The sequence below is a fragment of the Sceloporus undulatus genome, chromosome 5 (genome assembly GCF_019175285.1).
Source record: "Sceloporus undulatus isolate JIND9_A2432 ecotype Alabama chromosome 5, SceUnd_v1.1, whole genome shotgun sequence".
Lineage (NCBI taxonomy): Eukaryota > Metazoa > Chordata > Lepidosauria > Squamata > Phrynosomatidae > Sceloporus > Sceloporus undulatus.
Genome location: NC_056526.1, coordinates 25582154 through 25603856, shown reverse-complemented (window position 1 = coordinate 25603856; position 21703 = coordinate 25582154). Strand labels below are relative to the sequence as shown.

Genomic DNA, 21703 nt, shown 5'->3' with positions numbered 1-21703 from the left:
CCACACAATCCCCTGAGAAAGTGTTCTTTTGAGACATGACAGTAGGTAATGGTGATGAAACCGATCTGCCTGGAACTGTTTGGAATGATGCTGCTTACTGCCAGGTTTCAATGACACAGAGGACTCAAAGGGCACACTGACTGAGATCTCTTCACACTTGAAGCTGGTCCCAGAAGTAACCACTGCAGAAGAACATTTGCTTTGTTTTCCAAAACTTTTATCTTCCAGACTTAGGTTACAGCTGTGCTCTATTTTACCTCTTTCTCAGCACAGATAGGTCAATTAAATGCAAAATGATCAAGATCTGCAAAACTGCCTAAAGCAGAAGACATATAGCATGACATAGGCCGATATGTTTTATACCTAATTATTTTTCCATTTGACAACAAAAGTCGTAAATCGTTGTCCTTTGTTCTCCATTCAGGAACAGTAGAAGATGGCTGAAGTGGCTTGTTAAACCTTCCATTCAATTTATAATTTGCTGTATCCTAAAGCAAAAAACAAAAGCAAAATTTCACCTATTAATAGGTGAAATACCTATTAAAGTATCTAATGGTAACTGATAAGCTATTTCTCTGTGCAATCTACAACAGTAGTAGCATGCTGCTATGTGCATGTACCTTCAAGTCGCCTGTCAGCTTGTGGCAATCCCATGAATTTCATAGGGTTTTCTTAAGCAAGGGATACTCAGAGGTGACTTTGCCATCCTTCTTCTCTAATATAGCCTACAGCAACCTGGTATTCATTGATGGTCCCCTATCCAAGTACTAACTAGGACTGATCCTACTTAGCTTCCAAAATCAGACAGGACCTAGTGCCTTTAGAGTATTTAGGTCACAATAAAAATACTGACAGCACAGAAAAGAAGAGATTGTGGTAGAATGGGAAAGACTTGCTGTAAGCATTGTGTATGGAAGATAATTGTACACGTGAAGCTGATATCTTCACGTGTGCAATTATATTCCATACACAATGCTTATAGCAAGTCTTTCCCATTCTACCACAATGGAACTCACTTCTATTCACTGGGCTGTTGAGGCTTATTGTACATAGTCACTGCCCTTCTTGTCATGTACGACTGGTTGTGATTTTCTCTAAACACCATTATATGTCAGAAAACTGCCATAGCAAATTATAGGTAAACTTTTGGAACATGTAAGAACAAATATATGGGAGAGTAGATACCACTTTCATTATTCTTGCATGATGAAAATGTTAGCCAATTCAGATGGTATCAAACATTGGTGAGGAGAACACTGAATATTATAAGGTCAAAAAATTACAGAGATAAGGTAAAAGTTAATCACATATGTACCATATACTGTATATACTCATGTATAAGTCTAGAAATTTTAGTCAAAAAACTGACCCCAAAAACTTGAGTCAACTTATCTATGGGTCAATATAAGTACTGTACTCTAACTCTTATCAAAAAAAAGGAACCATCCGCTAGTGAAAGACAAAAATATAATCTGTCCTGGAAGCACTGATCCTCTCTCTGCTCTCTCATTCATCCAGCCTTTAGTGTGACCACAAACATTATATGCTGAAATTTTGTAGGTTCTTTGGCATCATTTTCCTTTGCCTCATTGTTTAGATCTTTTGTTGCATACCCCTAAATTTTACCCTCGATTTATCCACGGGTCATATCAAAATCCATAATTTTGGCCCCCAAACCTGCCCTCGACTTATACATGAGGTTAACTTATAGTCGACTATATACGATATTTAATCTGCCGTTTAGTTAGCAAATCTGAAATTCATTTTGTTTAACCTACATTTTTCCTGCACTATTTTGGAGTTCGTTCTATCAATATAAGCTGTACTTGAGCTGAATTACCAGAAAACCAATAGTAACCTACCACGGTACTACTACAACCTATATTTAAAGAACAAAACCCCAGGCAACTTTCCAGTTTTAATGTGGCATCTAGCATGTATATATGTTTTAGTTAAGCCTTACTTTAATACTTGCCTCTTCCCAAGTGGACATCTCTAGCCTTTTGAGAACTTCCCTTGTGTGAAGCTCCAAAATGTCCAAATTAGAAGGAGTTTTGATGGTATGATCTCGTAATTTCCTTGCTTTTCTTCTGGAATGATGAGTGGAGGCCGATTCATTTGATGATCGTGAAACTTGGCATGTACCAATTCCCTGAGTTTTAACTGATTTACTGTTCTCCTCCTTTAAATAAGAAGTTATTTAAAGAAGACAATTTTGAGAATTAAACACAATTATAACAAAAAGTGACTACTGTTAGTACACCAAAGAGCCTGAACTAGAGTATTCTTTCTTCTTCCAGTACTGTATCTAGTGCAAACATATTTTCCAGGCTCACTCATGTACATCACTGAGCCATAAGTGACAGAAAAATGTATGCTTTAACTAAACTAAAAGTAATTTTCATGTTATTCAAACTATCACTCACTCATACATCACCCACTCCAAACTTTCTTCTTTGCGTCCCCATAAAACTTTTTATCACTTGTGTTCTGAATTATAAGACAGAAGGATCAGATGGTTATATTTATAGTATTTTAAGTATGTAGTAACAGACTGCTAAACTCACAGAAGATGAGTTTAAAAGTAATTATCTAGACAGCCAAACAATTAATTTTCAAGAAAGCACACACACACAAAAGGGGGAGAGGGTTCAGAAGTTGTGTGTAATCTGATGCATTCAGGCAAAACTTCACAGAAGTCTTTTATTTTTACCTCTACAGAACGAATCACTTTAGAGAGTTCTTTGATGAGTTGTCCAGGCCTAATATTGTCTGGTATTTCAAAGGCATGTTCTGTTACAAGCTGTAAACGAAACAGGAACATCATCTGAAATCTTCTAAATATAAATCAAGTAAGTTAAACAGAAAATTTTACAAAAAGGTACTATTGTAGATATGTAAAGCTTCTTTTTTAAAGACAGAAAACATTCACTTAAAAATTATGATAATATATTTGAACTTACATCCTTCTTCATCCATAACTTTAACGCAGAAAGTAAAGCTTTCACTCCTCGTACTAAGAAGGTCTGAGGCTGAAAACCATCCTCCCGAAGCTCTAGAAGAAACAATGCATATTAGATTAATTTCAATGTCAACAAGGATTCATCAACCAACTTCTCTCTCAGCCTTTAAAACCTGGTAAAGGCATTCCAGGCATTCAAGATTTTAAAGAATTGTAAAATGAAGGGTTTTTTAAACACTAGAAAGGAATAAAACACTTTTTTACAATGAAGTTTTAATTTTTTTAAAAATGATGGTCCTTCATACATGCATACTTTTACAACAATAATAGTCATTTTACAATATTATTATTAATTTAATTCATAATTTCTATGAATATGAGTACAAAGCTGTCATAGCCAAGCCCTACACCAAAAGCAGCATTCTTCACACACAAACGCACATGGTTGCTCCATGTAAACGAAGTAACAAAAAGGATACAACACATCAATAGGATGTCAGACCAAATCAGTCCAAGAAGCCAGTTACACATAAAAGTAAATTGTGTTGTGGATTTCAGTCATTTTCAACCTTGGAAGATAGTAGCTTTCAAGTCTCTATTTCATATTTTCCCCCCACAGTGAGAACCAAATCAAGAAGCAAAAGCAGAATCTTACTGGGGTGTAGACTCATCCAACATTCTTTACACTTGTGGCATCCCTGACACACCAAAGGAAGAATACAGAACAGTACCAGATTTCTAAGTAGATTAAAAACATGTAAAATAGAATGCCACAAAGGCTAGATCTGCACTTCAGTTCACTTATCATCTCACAGGCATCTTAAACTAGATGCCCTTTGAGGTCCTTTCCAGCAACATAATTGTTTTATACTTATAGGAAAAAGAAGAAGCAATTCCAAAAAGAAAAAAAGAAAAAAGAAAGGGAAAGGGAAAATAGAAAGAAAGAGGGGGGGAAAGAGCATTATACATTAATATATACCTGTAATCTATAACATGAGTATTCCTAACCAAAAATAGAGATATATGTATACATATATATTTCAGTATGTTATATGTCTGTATTTATAATCATATAACCCAAAAAAGAAGAAAAAAACAACCAGTTTTGTTCTTCATTGTTTCATCTTTAGTCTAATCTGTCCCTGCGACTTCTGTATCATATCTGATGCCATAATCTTTTAACATTTTTCCATTTGTTTTCAAATTCCTGATTAGTTTTCCTTGTTGAGTACACAGTCAGACTATCCACAATGAAAAAATCATGTACCCTTGTTTTCCACTCGTCCATATAAGGGATTACCCTTGATCTCCAACATTTAGCTAGTGCTGTACGTGCAGCTGATATCATATACAGAATTACACTATTCATATTTGGTGTCAATTTATCTTGAATCAGTTGTACTATGTTTAATAATATCAGTTCAGGAAGGAGTGGAATATTTATTTTTAAGACATCTTGCATCTCCCTATGTATGTTTATCCACTATTTCTTCACCTTATCGCACTGCCACCATATGTGGTAAAGGGTTCCAACTTTATATACATAATTGTAATTCATCCTCCCTTATCCATTTGCAATATGGATTATATAAATTTAAAGTACCTATGAAGAATGTAGAAACATCTATGAGAATTGGGATTCTAATGAAAGCCACACTTGCATTCAGTTGTTCTGATTCTTCTATAGTTCCTCTCCATTTGACTCCCTTCTGTGCTTTAAGAGTTTGATGCTCTCTTCTAAATTTTTAGCCTATACTGGTTAATAGCCATTATAGAGCCATTTGTTCCTATACCTATCCTCTTCTTTAACCAGATCCTCTCCCCAAATATGCATAGTGTGTTCTTTCTCAGACATCTTTCTGAGTTAAAAATGCAGAAGCAGATACTTGTCTTCTCCAGTAATCTAACAGATCACTGAAATATATTATTAATCCATAACTTTATTAGTGTTTAGAAGGATTTTTTCTCATAATAAAAAGAGAGAAATAAGGTACTGTAGTGGTAGGTAGAGTCCTTACGGTGCCACAAGATTCCCAAACATGGCTGAGTTACTGAACTAAGCTGTTATCCCTCAGCTGAGATCCTAAGTCACATGTGGCAACCACCATGGCCAACCTAGTTGTGTAAGCTATCATTAGCAAACTCTTATATGGAACCATATATCACTTTCTCCACAGAAATCACATTCTGCACAGCCTGTCAAATCACTGCAAGGTGATCAGCAGAGACCACAATGTTATGGGGAACATGTCAACAATTAAAACCCTCTCCTTGTATTAGTCTTTCCTGAGACACACAGAGAGAATGAATGAGTGTAAGGACTGTGCACATGTATGTGTTCAGGCAGGAGAGAGTCTCTTTATAGTTATGTACAACAGCGTCCTCAAGAGAAATATTTATCTTCATTTCTATATAGCTGTAATTGACATTAAAAAGTCATTCTTATTTGAAGATATACTGACACCAAAAGAATTCTAATACATCTATTTGCATTCTCATAGCCACTGCACTCTACGGTTAGGCTTACCATATCCCGGATATGGACAGGACAATCCCGGATTGGATCGTCAAAAAAGATCCCATCCTGGATGGGCAGTTTTGAAGCTCCAGTCCCAGATTTCTGCTATGCTCCAGGCCACATTTTGTAAGTGGCCCTGGAGCAAGGCAGAAAGCCTCCTCCCAGCACGGCTCCTCCTCCTCCCGGGACTGGAGGAGGCAGCACTCTGCTCGATGGCGCAGAGACTTGGCCTCTTGCAGTCCAGGCTGGAGAGGCCTAGCTGAGCTCGCTGGGTCTGAGGCTGTGAGCGCGGCCAGTGCTGCCTCCTGCAGCCCCGACCAACGTGGTCATCCAGGTCTCCCCGGGACTGGAGGAGGTGGCCCCGTCCCTGGGGCCTGGCTGGGCCTCCCCGCAGCTGCAGGAGACCCAGGGTGAAGCGCCGAGCGGAGCGCTGCCTCCTAGGTCTCCCTGCCTCAGTCTGGGCCTCTGACAGCTGCAGGAAGGCCTAGGAGGCGGCGCCACTCTCGGTGCTTTGGCCTGGGCTTCCCCACAGCTGATGGAAACCCACGGCGAAGCACTAAGGGGAGCGCTGCCTCCTAGGCCTCCCTGCCTTGGCCTTGGCCAGCCGCGGGGAGGCCTAGGAGGCGGCGTTCGGCCTGGGCTTTCCCGCAGCTGCTGGAGACCCAGGCCAAAGCGCTAAGGGGAGCGCTGCCTCCTAGGCCTCCCTGCCTCGGCCTCTGACAACCACGGGAAGGCCTAGGAGGCGACATCGCTCTTGGCGCTTCAGCCTGGGCTTTCCCGCAGCTGCTGGAGACCCAGGCCGAAGTGCCAAGCGCGTGGAGGCCTTCTTGGGCCTTCTCCAAAATTTGCCAAAAATATAAGACATTCAACAAAAATGGAGGACTCAGGCCAAGGCAGGGAGGCCGTCTCCCCGGCCCCCCCAACCTGGCATGGGTCCTCCATTTTTGTTGAATGTCCTACATTTTGTCCCGTTTGGTGGCAGCAAATTATGGCAACCCTATCTATGGTATAAGGATCATACATTCGGGGGGGGGGGGGTTGTTTTTGTTGTTTTTACTTCAAGTGATTGTGATTGAACTAGAAAAGCTTTTGTCATTATTCAAAAATGATCAATCTAGCTGTATTTGAATTTTTCAGTTATGAAATAGTTCTTAAAATAAGACATTAGTTTACCTTTCAAAGTTTCCAGTAAGTTTTTGGCCACGAACCAACAGATAGCTTCAAAGAAAGGAAATTTGAAAAGATCTGGGGTTTTTAACCTCTTCTCCATTTCATAACACCTATGAAAGTTAGAAAATTATAATGAAAATATGAACACTGTTAAACATGTTCACTCAAATGACATAATGTACAGCAATATGAAGCAGTCATCCATAACAAGATACCTTACGATTCTTAGTACAGTGGGCCCTTGGTATCCACTGGGTTTTGTTTCAGGACCCCCCCTAGATATCAAAATCTGTGGATGTTCAAGTCCTATTATATACAATCACATAGTAAAATGGTGTCCCTTAGGCAAAATCAAGCTTTGATTTTGGAATCTATATATATTTGGAACATTGTTTTAATATTTTCAAGCTGTGGATGCTTGAATCCATGGATAAAAAAATCTATAGATATGGAGGGCCAACTGTAAAGAGTAATAAGACTAAAGAAAGTTACTCAAAACTTGTCCACCAAAATAAGATACTTAGGCGCGTTACAGACGGCCCAGAAGGGGCAGTCTCGCACCGCTGCTGGTTGCTGCATCCGGGAACCGCAGCATCCAAACCGCGCGGTTCCCGGACGCAGCAAAAAGGGAGCGCGAAAATCGCGCTCCTTCCTCAGCCCCGGAAGAGACGCTGCGAGGCGCTAGTTGCGCACTTGCATCACTTCCACCACGCGACGTGCAGATGCAGAGCGTCCTCTACGTCAAAATGGCGGCGGCCGTGTGGAACAGCTGCCACCATTTTGACATAGTCACTACGCGCAAGGAGCAAGGCGCGTCAGGAAGCGCCGCCCCTCGCGCATAATGACACCTCATGGGCTTGTCTGTAATGCGCCTTTGACAAACATGAAAGTTCCACGAACCAAACAAGGGTTCTTTGAGAACGGTAATAAAGTTGGAAAATGGCTTGCCAGAAAATTAAGGAGGGAGAAAGAAAGGGGGTTCATAACAAAAATTAAAAAAGGAAATCATACTTTAACATCTCAGGAAGACATTATTAGAGCCTTTGATGATTATTATAAAGAACTATATAGGTTAAAAGGACAAGGGGGGGGACAAGGGTCCAACTATTGGGGACTATATTCAATCAAAAATCAACCTAAAAGTCACAGCGGAACAAAGAGACAACTTAAACGCTAGAATAACAAAACAAGAAATCTATATGGCAATAAATTCTATGAAAGAGGGGAAAGCCCCTGGAGAGGATGGCTTTTCATCCTTATTTTATAAGAAATTTCATGAAGAACTAGCAGGGCCTCTTTTGAGATTATTTGAAGCCATAGAGGATGAGGGAATACCTCCCTCTTGGAAAAAAGTATATATTTCCCTGATCCCAAAAGAAGGGAAAGATCAGGAAGATATGTCCAATTATCGCCCAATAAGCCTTCTTAACATAGACTATAAAATATACACCAACGTTTTAGCAACCAGGTTGAAAAAAATCCTATCTCAGATGCTGGGCAACGAACAAAATGGATTCTTGCCGGGGAGGCAGATCAGGGATAACATCAGGCCAATTCTGAACTCTTTAGAATTCTACCATGTAAATAATGACAAAAAAATTGCCTTAATAGCATTAGACATGGAAAAAGCCTTTGATCGTTTGAATTGGGATTTCTTATTTGAAACTTTAAAAGTCCTGGATTTTGGAGACAGCTTTCTTAGAAAGATTCAGCAGATATACAGCAAACAAACAGCGAAAGTGATAGTCAATGGCAAAAGATCTCAAGAAATACAAATACACACGGGAGTAAGACAGGGATGTCCTATCTCCCCTTTACTCTTTCTGGTGTCAATGGAAGTACTAATCTCGGCAATTAAAGGGAACAATAAGATTAGAGGGTGTAAAAAAGGGAAAAGCGCATTAAGCCTGAAGGTATTTGCAGATGATGTAGCCTTAATAGTGGAGGATCCTAGCTCCTGTATAGAAGAAATCACAAAGGAATTAAAACAGTTCGGAACCTATTCGGGTCTAAATATAAACAAAAATAAGACCGTTATGTTAACAAAGAACATCCCTTCCAATGAAGTAGAATCAATAGCTAAATTATCGGGATTCAAGGAGGAAAAAAAGATCAGATACTTAGGAATCTGGCTGACAAAGGATAATCTGAAATTGTATGACAATAATTATTGTAAAGTCTGGAATGATATAAAGGAGAATCTTAGGAGATGGAATCTGCTTAATTTATCATTATTAGGCAGAATTGCGGTTATAAAAATGGCAGTCTTGCCAAAACTAATGTTCTTGTTCCAAAATCTCCCGATAATTATAAATGGAAAAACTTTTAAGGAATGGGACAGAGAATTAAAGAAATTTATCTGGAAGGGACAGAGACCCAGAATAAATTGGATGGTTCTAAAGGACGAAAGGGCAAGAGGTGGTTATGGGCTACCTCACCTAAAAGTTTATTACTGGGCATGTTCTTTACTATGGCTACAGACATGGATTAAACTAGAGGATTATGCTTTACTAGACCTGGAAGGGGTGCAATTGAGGTTCGGATGGCACGCGTACTTATGCTATGGAAAATTAGACAAAAATCGAGACTTTAATAATCATCCAATCAGAAAATCGCTACTAGAGACCTGGAAAAAGATTTATAAATTATTTTATTATCATTTACCACTGTGGACCTCCCCCCAAGAAGCCTTTTTTGGTAGATGGCATACACAAAAAAGATGGCTGACATACAAAGATTTGTTAGAGGCAGATACGCAAGGAGTACGTAAAATAAAGCAAAAAGATATCTTGGAGAAAGGGGGTTTCGAGTTAACATGGTTCAACTATATTCAGTTAAGTCAGAGAACAAAAACAGACATTAAGACGATGGGGATAGAAAAAGATTTAAATGAATTAGATAAGATCCTGTGGCAACCAGATAAACATAAGATCGCAAAACTTTATAAGTTAATTATGAACAGAGATTTAGAACACAATACGATAAAGGACTACATGATCAAATGGTCCAAGGACCTAGGGTCTGTAATAAACTATGATGAATGGCAGAAAACTTGGCTGAGAACAAATAAATTCACAGTGGGTCAAAGTCTGAAGGAGAATCATCTAAAAATAATGAACAGATGGTATATTACACCATGGAAGTTGAAGAAAATGTATAAGTCTAGCGAAGGGCTATGTTGGAAATGCAATCAACAAAAAGGGACATTATATCATATGTGGTGGGAATGTATAGAGATAAAGAAATTTTGGAAGACTATACACGACTCTATACAAAAGATCTTAGGTATCAACTTCCAAATGGATCCCAAATTATATCTTCTTAATATAACTACAGCACTGAATACAGAGGAAGCTAAATTTTGGAAAATTACCCTGTATCTGGTCACTGCAGCAAGGGTAGAAATAGCTAGGCTCTGGAAAGCTAAGGAGATCCCCACGTGGGATAGTTGGATGCTCAGGGTAAATGAGTATAGAGAGCTGGATAGAATGACCTGTATGGTACAAAATCGAGATGGAAAGAAGAGAAGAGAGAATATGGAAGAAAGTATTGGAAAATATGGAAGGGGTATGGGAATTCAATGTGTCATGATCAATACTTAAAACAGATACAAAGGGGCAATCGAGACTATATTGTTCTTTAAGGAAAACAGAGAATCCAGAAACCCCTAACATGTATCTCCTTTTTATCTTTCCTTCCTTATGGAAGTGCAACCCTGAAATTTGAAGAAAACGAATCGGCAAGTTTTCTTCCCCTTCGACTTCATATGTTATTACAGGAATGTTTTTTTTTTATATTAGGAGGTTTATCTTATGAGGAGAATAGGAACGACTAAGATTGTAAAAGGAATGTGTGGTAAGCGTTGTTAAAAAATAGAAAGTGTAGGATAACTTAATATGGTATATAATGAGATTAGAAGCAGAATATCTCTTTCTATTGCATGAAGACTCAACAAGTCGCATTAAGCAAAAAGAAAACTGTCAAGAAGTAAGATGGGATAACTGTTCTCAATGAGAAGTTTGGTTTGCTGTTTTACTTTAATGGTGTTCGGAGAGTTACGACACTTCAAACAATGAGGTATAATAGTCTAAAGGTAATGGGAGAACCTCTAGAAGGATAGAGAATCAAAGATTAGGAAGTCAGCACAGACCCTTAGGAATTAAGTCCATACAAACAATTTTTCTTTATTGAAGAAGGCATTATGGATGTATCATATTGACAGAGTTACAAGTATGGAAATTGAAATATGCTTGTTTTATATAAAATGTATTCTTTTATTTGAAAATTGTTAATAAAGATTATTTAAAAAAAAAAAAAGAAAGTTCCACGACTAACCTGAGCTGCATGCCAATATTGAGATTGTGCAAAAAATTCCCTCCAAAAGCCATACAGTCCTGAGAAGTGAGCACAGCATGAATCCAGCCTGAAATGACAAGTTACAGTTGAATTTCTCCGCCTTTAAATATTTTGTATAATACCAGGAAACATACACTTCACAAAATATGGGATAGGGACAATTCAACTAATACTTTGCAACCATATTGCTATCAATGATTTCCGTAGATGACAAAGACATGTGCATCCATTAGGTAGTACATGCAAGAGAATATCCAACCCAATATGCCAATACGCATTCTGCAGGATGTCTAATATGGTAAGTAATGCTAGCAGATTTTTAAAAAAGTACAGTGGACCCTTGTTATACGCTGGGGTTTGGTTCCAAGATCCCCTGTGTATAACAAAATCCATGTATGCTCAAGTCCCATTAAATATAATGACATAGCAAAATGGTGTCCCTTATAAAAAATGGAAGATCAAGGTAAATTTATCCTTTTTTGGAACATTTTCAAACCATGTATGCTTGAATCCGTGTATAAAAAAATCCGTGTTTAAGAAGGGCCGACTGTAGTTGAAAGAGTACTGCTTCTCTGGATTTTGCAGCAAAACAGAATGGTGAAAAGGGGTGGTTTAGAGCCGCCCCTTTTAGGCTGGATTGGGACTGGGGCAAACAGATGCCCAGCTCCAATCCAGCCAGACTGCACCCCAAAAAGAAGCAGATAAGAAAAGGAGCTGGCTTTCCCCCCAGAAAAGCTGGCTCTGGGGCATTTAAACTAGCAGAAATTGACAAGTTGACTATGGGCCAAACAGATGACCCTGAAAGTCTGGCTATACACCGGCTTGGAGGCATGGCATTTAGACACACCATGCCCACAAACAAGACAGAAGCCATACCAGTGGGTACACGCCAGCCGGCTTCTATGCAGCTTGGGGGCATAGCATTTAGACACCACTCATCCCACAGCTGGTGAAAAGCCAGCTCCAGCAGCTTTTTTCCACCCCAAATATATTTGTGGCGGAAGCTGTTCAATTGGGCATGTGGTTGCCGCAGCTTCCACCCGGCATGCGGTTGCCACAACCCTCGCCTGGCTTTCTCAGGCTTAAAGCCGCCTCTTCAGGGCTGTTTGTTTTGGCCCTATATTACTTAAAGATAAATTAATAGATAAGTTTGTAAAAGTAGAATCTATTTTTGAGGTACAGTACACCCATGTCATATGCAGGCATGCCATATGTGGCTTGCAGTATACGCTGGAAGCCGTGCCAGAAAAAAGGCTCCTGAGCCCTGGAAGGAGTAATAGGGTGCACGCCCACAGCGCTTGCCCCACTGCTTCTTATGGGGCGTGAGCTTACGTGTTTATTTTCTTATTTGGGGGGGGAGGGGGCAGAATGGATTCCCTGCATAAGAGAAGGGCCCACTGTATTTACAAGAAAAAGAAAGATTGACATCATTTGCAGGTTTTTAATTAAAAGTAGTTTTTTATTTATGAAGGTGTAGTAGTTTATGGTAATTTGGAGTATATAGTAAAACAAAATAATAGAATCATGGAAGTTGGAAGAGACCATAAGGGCCATCTAGTCTAACCCCCTGCCATGCAAGAAATCTCAACAAAGTAACAAATTAAACCAAAATACAGAAAGTGGGAAGTCATTTATAGACTTCACAGTGTGGGATGTGTTGAAGTGGTGGGATACTAAGTGTGGGGGGCAGAAGGAGTATGTCTTAAGTATAAATAGGTTGTTGTGTTATGCTGTTTAGTAACAATGTAAATTTATATGTCAATAAAATAATTCAATTCAATTAAAAAATTAAATATAAAAAACATCATCTCTTATAAGTCTACAATTCATAAAATCATCATTAATGAAAGCCAACCTGACAGTACATAACAAACTAATATAAAAGTCTGTTAATTAACAAGATCAAAGTTAAAATTCCATCTCAGACTTTAAATCCACACACAGTGAAAAGGGGGGGGGGGGAATATGCATTCTGGAAATAAATAATTTTCTCACTTCTATTTCACATTCCTTTACCTTCCCCTACTTGTTGTCTTTATCATCATACCGACACCAATGTCTCTGTCCTTCTCCCAAACTGATCTATAATTGCTCAGTGAGTTAATACCACTGGAAAAAACTGAATTAGGAGTTCTTTGAACAGAAGCCAAGATATTCCACATATATGAGTATTTGGAGGAAGAATTTCACCTGTTGGAACAAATAAGGTATGCCCTTGCTTCACAACACATTTGTAACACTTGTCAACTTTATCTCCAAAATACACTTCACTCTGGGTGACAGATGAGCTCCAGGATTCATAGATTGCCAGATTTTCATCAGTAGGTTTGATCAAATAGAAGATTTTCTCACCCTATAAATAAAAGACATTGCATGAAATGCAGTTGTACCTTGGTGCCTTTTCAAAACAGTCTTCAACGTCAAACCATCCAGCATCATTATGGAAGTATAGAAGGCTGTAACATGATCTTGGTTTACAGCTGCCATTTAGAAAGAGCAAGTAGTGAAATCATAAATGGGGAGGGGGGATGATTATGAGCTCCTACCAAACTGGTCATGCAAAATCCTATAAATATGAAGGACAATTTTAGCAACAATAATATAGACAATTCAATACCATGGTATTACATATGATTTCTTTAACTATTATGCCTATTACAGTTCAGATTAAAATATTGTTAGGTTATCAGTCCCAGAATGATAAAATGTGTGATTAATCTTTTTATCTTTTTACCTAAATTAATATTTTCAATACACGGTGCAAAATAAATCCTTCATGATTATTTTTAAATGATAATACTATACACTGTATATTTAGAAAATCAACAATGTTTTCTTACCCAGAGAACATGATACCAGACAGAAGTGCCCCCAAAATCAATATGAAAGTCTGTGTAGCTATCTTGAACTCCCATTAGACAGTACTTCTGAACAAAAGGCTTAGGAAAGACTGAATCATCTGGCCAATAGTTTTCCACCCATGAAAGTTTTCTGGCAATTTCAGGTACTTCCACTAGTTCAGACATCCTTAAAATACAAACAACACAAAACTAAATAAGAACACAGTGAGTGAGTTTCAGTGAAGACATGGAGATACAACAATTATCTCCCTTCTACCAATATTTGATTCTCATGGTCAATAAAGCAGATTAGGTTTAGCAGATGTGTGTATGTGCCTTCAAGTCACCTGTTGACTAATTGCAACTCCATGAATTTCATAAGTTTTCTTAGACACACACACACACACACACACACACACACACGAGGAGCTTCTTCCAGATCCTTCTTCTGAAACATAGCCAACACCACCTGGTATTCATTGGTGGTCTTCCACCCAAGTTCTAACCAGAACTGAGCCTGCTTAGCTTCCAAGATTAGGCGGGGAGTCAGTGCTGTTAAGGTATTTAGACTGCTCATAACTGTAACTCTAATACCACTTCACCATTGGCTTATAATGACTCCACCTCTGCTCTGCAAAGATGAAGGCAGTTTCAGTTCATAATGTGAATTTTAAAAATTGCATTTTCTCAGATTTTGGACTAACATATTACCCCGTATGGCAAATTTAAATACAATTTGTTGTTGTTGTTGTGTACCTCAGAGTCTATTTTTGCTTATGGCGAATCTAAGGTGCACCTATCACAAGGTTTCTTGGCATGTTTCTTCAGAGGGGGTTTGCCATTGCCATCCTGAGACTGAGTGTGTGATTTGCCTAAAGTCACCTAGTGGGTTTTATGCTAGAGAGGGGAATTGAACCCTGATCTCCAGAGTTGTAATCCGATGCTCAAACCATTACACCATGCTGGTTCTCTTAAAAATAATAATAACAATAATAAGTAGTAGTAGCATTATTTTTATCCCACCTCTCCCATAGGATCGAGGCGGGTTACAACAGTAAAATACACAAAAATGCACAATTAGATACAAAATAAAGTTATCTCCAAATTGCCTTATGCCAGCCTCCAAGACCAACTTTTCTACTAGATTATTACTAGCCTTTGTAAAACTAAGAAGATGTATTGCAACATTTATTAGCTAATATTTAATATAATTCTCATCCTGTTATTACAGGATTTCACCCCCCCCCCCCCAAAAAAATGAATACTCTATACTTACTTTGTATCTGAGAATTCAAGGCTGATCACATTTAATACTTTTGGTCTTTCAGGATTTGTAAAATATTTCACATAATTATGGAGCCTCATTTTACTGTCTGCTTGTCTTGCCACATCAATGACATCTATCACTTTATCACCACCTGTAAAAACAAACATTCTTAAGTCTAGGGATTTTGGAAAGACACCAGTTTCTACATGCCATATACACTCAACTATAAGATTTTGATATGACCTGTGGATAAGTCGAGGGGAAAACTTAGGGGCATGTAACCATATATAAAGAACAAAGCAAAGGAAAACAGTGCTTTCCAGCAGGCATAACTGTTTGTGCTCACCCTAAAGACTGGATGAATGAGAGAGTAGAGGGGTGTCTGTGCTTCTTGGACAGATTACACTCTTGCCTTTCATTAGGGGATGGTTCCTTTTCTTATATAACAATTAAAGTACAGTACTTACATTTACCCATGGACAAGTTGGCTATTTTTAAGTCCATTTTTGACCAAATTTCTAGACTTATACATGAGTATATACAGTAACTAATTTCTCCTATTTAAGAATAATGGAAGCTGTTCTTTTCTTTAAAAAAAATCAGTTTTGTCACTTTTGACAAAACGTGTACAAGAATGACATAATTTATTGGTCAACCTGAAATTGCTACAGTGAGGCTGGAGATATCAAAGTTGTTCTTTGGAAGAGGCTCACTGATTATGATGAGATGAGACCATTTAAGGTTTACAGCTTAAGAGAGCGGGTGGACAAAATGTGGCCTTCAGCAAGTATGTGGAACCCCATAACATTCTCCTGGCAAAAACTGCCTCTCCTGTGAAGTCCCAGAACAGTGACACTAGCTGCAGCTTCCAGGGTGCTACTGCTTTGCCTCACCACAAGCTCCACAAAAGGAAGACAAAGGGGAAGAGGAAGCAGTAGTCTCTGTCATAACAACAACATGTTGCCAAGTCCCAGGTATCCAGAGTACATTACCACCTTCCTCATCTTTGCAGCCTCTGCTTCCTCCCCCTAGCCTAGTCAAGTTACCTCTGACATCTATCCAGAGTGCCAGTGCCTTACCATCACTTCAGGAGAAGCTACCTGAGGTAGTGGGGCTACTGCTTCCAAGGCCAATAACCACACTTCTATACTTGCTATAGAGCTGCTTTTAAAAAAAAAAAAGGCTTAGAAAAAAAGACTGGAATGAGCAACAGGTAAAGGGGAAGTGAAAAAGCAAAACATTTTTTTTTAAAATAGCTAAGAAATAAAAAGCAGGCCCTTCCAGAGTGGGACTTTTATGGAGTATGCTTCAACTACAGAAAAAATGGTCTAAACATCCTTCTAAAAGATTATCAGATTAAATCCTGAAGTTTGTTTGTTTTTTAACTTTAAACTTTGACAGTATCCTTATACATACCTACATATTGTTCCACATCCAGAACAGAAAAACTAGAGGGTGGAAGTCTGAGACCTAAGCCGTCTAATTTAGGAACCATAATGGGAACATCAAACCCATGCTTTTCCAGGTATCTCTGTGTCAACTGGCTGCCTTGCATTTTCAAAATTATTTCATCAGCACTAGAAAAGAAAACACATTTAAAATCAACTAAGAGTAGATTTTAACAAAAACTTGAGCATTTACTGACACTTGATCCAAGAGCAGTAACTAACTGTGTAATAGCTGCAGTTAAGTAAGACAACGGAAGCATCTTGTATTTGTTGTGAAATGTAAAACTTCTGCCCTCCCCAACATCTGCAGTGATGTATTAGGTATTTTCAACAGCTGGCTTAATCCTGACTGTAATGTAAAATATCACTGCAATCCTGATCTACCAAAGTTAACAGCATTTGCAGAACAGCCTGAACAATCAGGGTCTAAAATATAAGTTTTTAAGGCATGAATGCAGAAACATTGTTTGAAGAAGCTAGAGCAAGCACACTTTCCCCATTTCACACGATTTCTAATGCAACTCTTACCTTGGGAATGAACGAGCACGTAGCTGTTTAATAAATGTTTGTGTTCCAGCTTGAACTGGTTTGGAACCATCATCCAATTCTGTATAGTCATGTCTATGCCAGTTCCTTCTCTTCTTCACTAGACAGTAAGAAATAAAATTTTAATTAACCTTTAAAATTAATTGCAGCTAACACATTTGTGCTGCAATAATTAGAGTGTCAGACTAATACTGAGGAGACATAGGTTCAAATTCCAATCTATCCATAAAGCTGACTGGGTGACCTTGGGCTATTTACATCTTACAGGGCTACTAAAAGTAAAAAAAGAAAAGTGCAGGGGCGGGGGGGGGGGGGGATGGAATAAAATATACCACCTTGGGCTCCCTGGAAGAAAGGTTTGTTACAGATGTAATAAACAGGTAAGCGAATGTGTACTGTGCATATGCATGACTCAGTTGGTTTTTAGTCTGTTTTTAACTTGTGTATATTTGATGTGATTATTTCTGCAGTGTGTTTTGGACCTGAATGAGTAGAAGTGTTACTACAAGACATGTTTGACAGTCCAACTTTCTCAACATCAATCACATTTACTGCTAAAAAGAAGTCTGAAATCTGAATAAATCAACACATATGCCACAAGGCAAACTGCACAGTAATCAAACAGCTACTGTTCTACTTAGCACTGCTAAATAAACTGGGTTGGGCTAATTCACATGGCCAGCATGTAAAAATGTATTCCAACAAAAGCTGTATGCACACAACATTGTATGTAATGGCTCAACACAGGAAACCATTTAAAGCAGACTCCATGTAGGAACCGTTTTGTGTGCACCAACTTTGTGTGTAATTTTTTGCAGATTGATGCATATCATTTTTTTCCATATGGACACACCTGTTCCTTTAAGCTCAATGACCACTTTGGAAAGCAGCCAAAGGCATCTGACAGTTATTAAGGTAGGCAGCTGCACTACAAAAGATGCAAGACAAAGCTTCGGATGTAACTGAACTCCTCTAAAAAAAAAATCAGTTTCTCTGTTTAAAAGGTTGTGAAACTTACAAGTAATTTTACAAAGAATTACTCAATCCAAAATGCTTAATATTTACTCTAAAAAGAATTAGCTGGATTTAACAACAGAAAGAAAACAAGATGTAATTTCAACAGAATTCAGGCGATGGAAAACAAACTATGTAATATGATATTCAGTAAAGACCAACTGGACAAAATGAATCAATAGGCTAACTGATCCACAACAAATCAAACTGTAACTTCAAGGGAGTTCCACAAACAATAAACAATTATCCTGAAATGATATATTAGCCTCTGAGTAAACATTAGAATAACACACTTTTGATCAGTTAAATGTTATGACCCAATATGAAAAGCAATACCATATAATTTGTTTAATAAACGGGTTAAACTGATATTTAGAAATAGTTTCAAGCACTCTGCTTCACAATACATTTCCAAGAGCAATCCTTCAACAGTATTTGATAAGAGTGATTGCATTATTTCCTACTTCAATATTGACTGTATTACACTGATATTCTTGGAGAACTATACAGATATAGTTATTAAGTAGATAAACAAGATGCATGAATTCAGGAGAGAGCTATCTCCATTATTACCACTATGGAAGATTATCAGAGCATAAGCTAGTTCAGAAATCCATTTACTATAGTCCTCCCACAGAGATTTTTTCAGGACTATCATTTTGTATGATCAGATTACCTAGCAGTTTTCCTCTAATACAGTACTTCAGAAAACTACCAGTAGTTTGTAAACTGGTCCTCTTGGTTCTCTGTTACTAAAAAGGAAGCCCTCTGCTACACTAGCATGATATAAATTGATTTCCAGCATGACACAGGGCTATATTATGCATGCAAGAGAGCACTAACTTAAGGATGCTTTCTGCCACTTGTGTCTAGCATCTTGGAACCTGATTCTTAGACCTGAAAATGGCATTGAATACATAAGGAATCAAACCGGTGGCTCTGGAACATCAAGCAAAGGCAAGGAGTTAAAGTGATATTCCTACTAGGAATGATTCAGCCAGGAATGTAAAAAGTAGCAGAGGTATGACGATTACTGGCAAGATACATTTCACCAAAATTAATTAATTATATATGGTTTCTACTATATACAGTGCACCTTACGCAGCTTCCAGCGCCGGAAGAAGCCTCGGTGCACCATTACTTCTAATGGGGCTCGAGCATACGCGTTTTTCCCCTTACGTGAGGGATTCGGAACGGATCATAGGCCTGTTTCACAGCCCTTATGACGCTGCAAAAAAAAGGAGCCACCTAGAGCAGCTCCTTTTTTAGTGTGCATCTGTGCAGCCGTGTGTGGCTGCTGCTGCACAGCTGTGCAGCAAAGAGGAGTGGCATTTCACCACCAGTGTGTATGAGGCCTAAGTCTGATAGCAAAAGAACAAGTAGGCCTCGTAAGAGATTATGGTAAATCTAATTCTAGCATATGTAGAGAACATGAGGAACACAGAACAATGGATGTAAGTTACAGGAAAAGAGATTCCACCTAAACATTAGGAGGAACTTCCTGATGGTAAGAGCAGTTTGACAGTGGAACACACTCCCATGGAGTGTGGTGGAGTCTCCTTCTTTGGAGGTTTTATACAGAGGCCGGATGGTCATTTGTCAGTGGTTCCTTGATTGTGAGTTCTCGCATGGCAGGAGGTTGAACTGGATGGCCATTATGGTCTCTTCCAACTCTATGATTCTATGATAGGCATATAAGTTGTCAATAACCAGAAAAAAATGCTAAACTACCCAGACATAGTAATAACAGCTCTCCTGGGAGAGCAACTCATTCTTTAGGACTATCGTTTATTATAAAAGTTAAAGGTAAAGGTATTCCCCATTGACAAGGTTGTCAAGTCATGTCTGACCATAGGAGGCAGTGCTCATCTCTGTTACTAAGCCAAAGAGCCCGCATTGTCAGAGACCACTCTGTGATCATGTAGCCAGCATGACTGCACAGAATGCTGTTTACCTTCCCTCCGGAGTGCCTATTTATCTACTTGCATTTGCATGCTTTCAAACTGCTAGGTTTGCATAAACTGGGACTAGTGATGGGAGCTCATCCCATCATGAGGCACCTGAGCCTCAACCTGCCAATCTTGCAATCAACAGAGTCAGCGTCTTAACCACTTAAGCCACTGCATTCCTTAGTTTATTATGGTGGGCAGTAAATAAAATGGGACAGGTTACAGCATTATGTATTTTACGAATTAGCTTTGCACCCTGGACCTGGGTGAAGAGAAAGACAGAGGATTTTCTGGAGTATGAGATAATCCCTCCTTCAAAGGAACATGGCAAGTGCTGAAAGAAGCTGTGAAGTTATCCTTGATCCAAGTTCAATGGAAGGTCTGAGTCCTGAGCAGAAAACATTTAAATACAAATGTTACACCTTGGTAATTTTAAGAAATTTGCTTAGATAGTAAGTCAAATGGTAAGGCAAAGCAAGAGCTAAATGAAGAACAAATGAAGAGGACAGGCATGTTTTCAAGGAAGCACAGCTGAAAATTGATAAGTAGGTAAAGAAATAAAATAACAGAAAAAATACAATTAGAAAAGAGTTAAAAACATATTTGCTGTCTCGATGTACTAAAAATATATATGATGCACAATTTTACTGTATCTGTATTGTATTATGCTTATACTCTGCACTGGCAACCTTTTAAAGGAATGTCGAGATGTAAACGATTCCATAAATAAAGAGCATCACTGCTTTAAAAGCCATTACTTACTTAAGGAGGGTCCATGAAGAACTGCACAATTGGGACAGTGGTACAGGTCAATATCAACAGCATGGTGCTCTTCTACTCGGACACAACTAAAAAGAAGAAGAAAAAATCTTCAGGAACTCTAAGTTGTAAACTGCACATTTATCAGAAAATTATCAGGAGTTAAATATAACAATTTCATAACATTCTGGATCCCAGGCATGGAACAAGCCCTCCCTCCCTTTGCCACTAGAAAGTAAAATATTCTTTTGTTGTTGCTGCTAACTGCCCTTGAGTCAACCCTGACTCATGGTGACCCTTTGGATGAGACACCTCCAAGACTCCCTTCTTCCACTGCTCTGCTTAGGTCCTGCAGATTTATGCTCATGGCCTCCCTGATTTGAGTCCAGCCATCTGGTGAATAGCCTTCCTCTGTTCCTACTACCTTCTATCTTTCTGAATATTACTGTATTTTCTAATGTGCCATGCCTTCTCATGATGTGGCCAAAGTATGACAGTCACAGTTTGTTACTTCCAGGGAGTATTTAGGCTTGATCTGACCAAGGACCCATTTGTTTGTGGTTTTGGCTACCCATGGTATCCTCAGCACTCTTCTCCAACATGATATCTCAAATGAACTGATTTTCTTTCTGTCAGCTTTCTTCACTGTCCAGCTCTCACATGCATACATGGTGATGGGAAATACAATGGCTTGGACGATTCTAACTTTAGTGCTCAGTTGTATATCTTTAGGATCTTGTCTAGTTCTTTCATAGTTCCGCTTCCTATTCCTAGTCCTCTTCTGATTTCTTAGCTGCAGCCGTCATTCTGGCCAATGTTTGATCGAAGGTATGGGGAATTTTCTTCTAAGTCTAAGCCCGCTCTTCATATGATA

General features: G+C 38.7%; 1 protein-coding gene across 6 annotated transcripts in view; it reads right to left on the bottom strand.

Annotated features, from left to right (window-relative positions):
* KDM7A (lysine demethylase 7A) overlaps positions 1-21703 on the bottom strand; it is a 54299-nt gene that overhangs the window by 19862 nt on the left and 12734 nt on the right. For all 6 annotated transcript variants that reach the window (XR_006104307.1, XM_042470838.1, XM_042470837.1 and 3 more), the window contains exons 2-13: positions 20833-20918; positions 17090-17207; positions 16530-16690; positions 15123-15264; positions 13847-14033; positions 13197-13359; positions 10986-11073; positions 6654-6760; positions 2964-3055; positions 2714-2803; positions 1976-2182; positions 364-488 (exon numbers count right to left, since the gene is read on the bottom strand). Coding sequence is in view for 5 of the 6 variants with exons in the window: in XM_042470838.1 (XP_042326772.1) it covers positions 364-488; positions 1976-2182; positions 2714-2803; positions 2964-3055; positions 6654-6760; positions 10986-11073; positions 13197-13359; positions 13847-14033; positions 15123-15264; positions 16530-16690; positions 17090-17207; positions 20833-20918 (1566 nt within the window). In the remaining variant the exon portion in view is untranslated. The remainder of the gene's footprint in view (positions 1-363; positions 489-1975; positions 2183-2713; positions 2804-2963; positions 3056-6653; positions 6761-10985; positions 11074-13196; positions 13360-13846; positions 14034-15122; positions 15265-16529; positions 16691-17089; positions 17208-20832; positions 20919-21703) is intronic.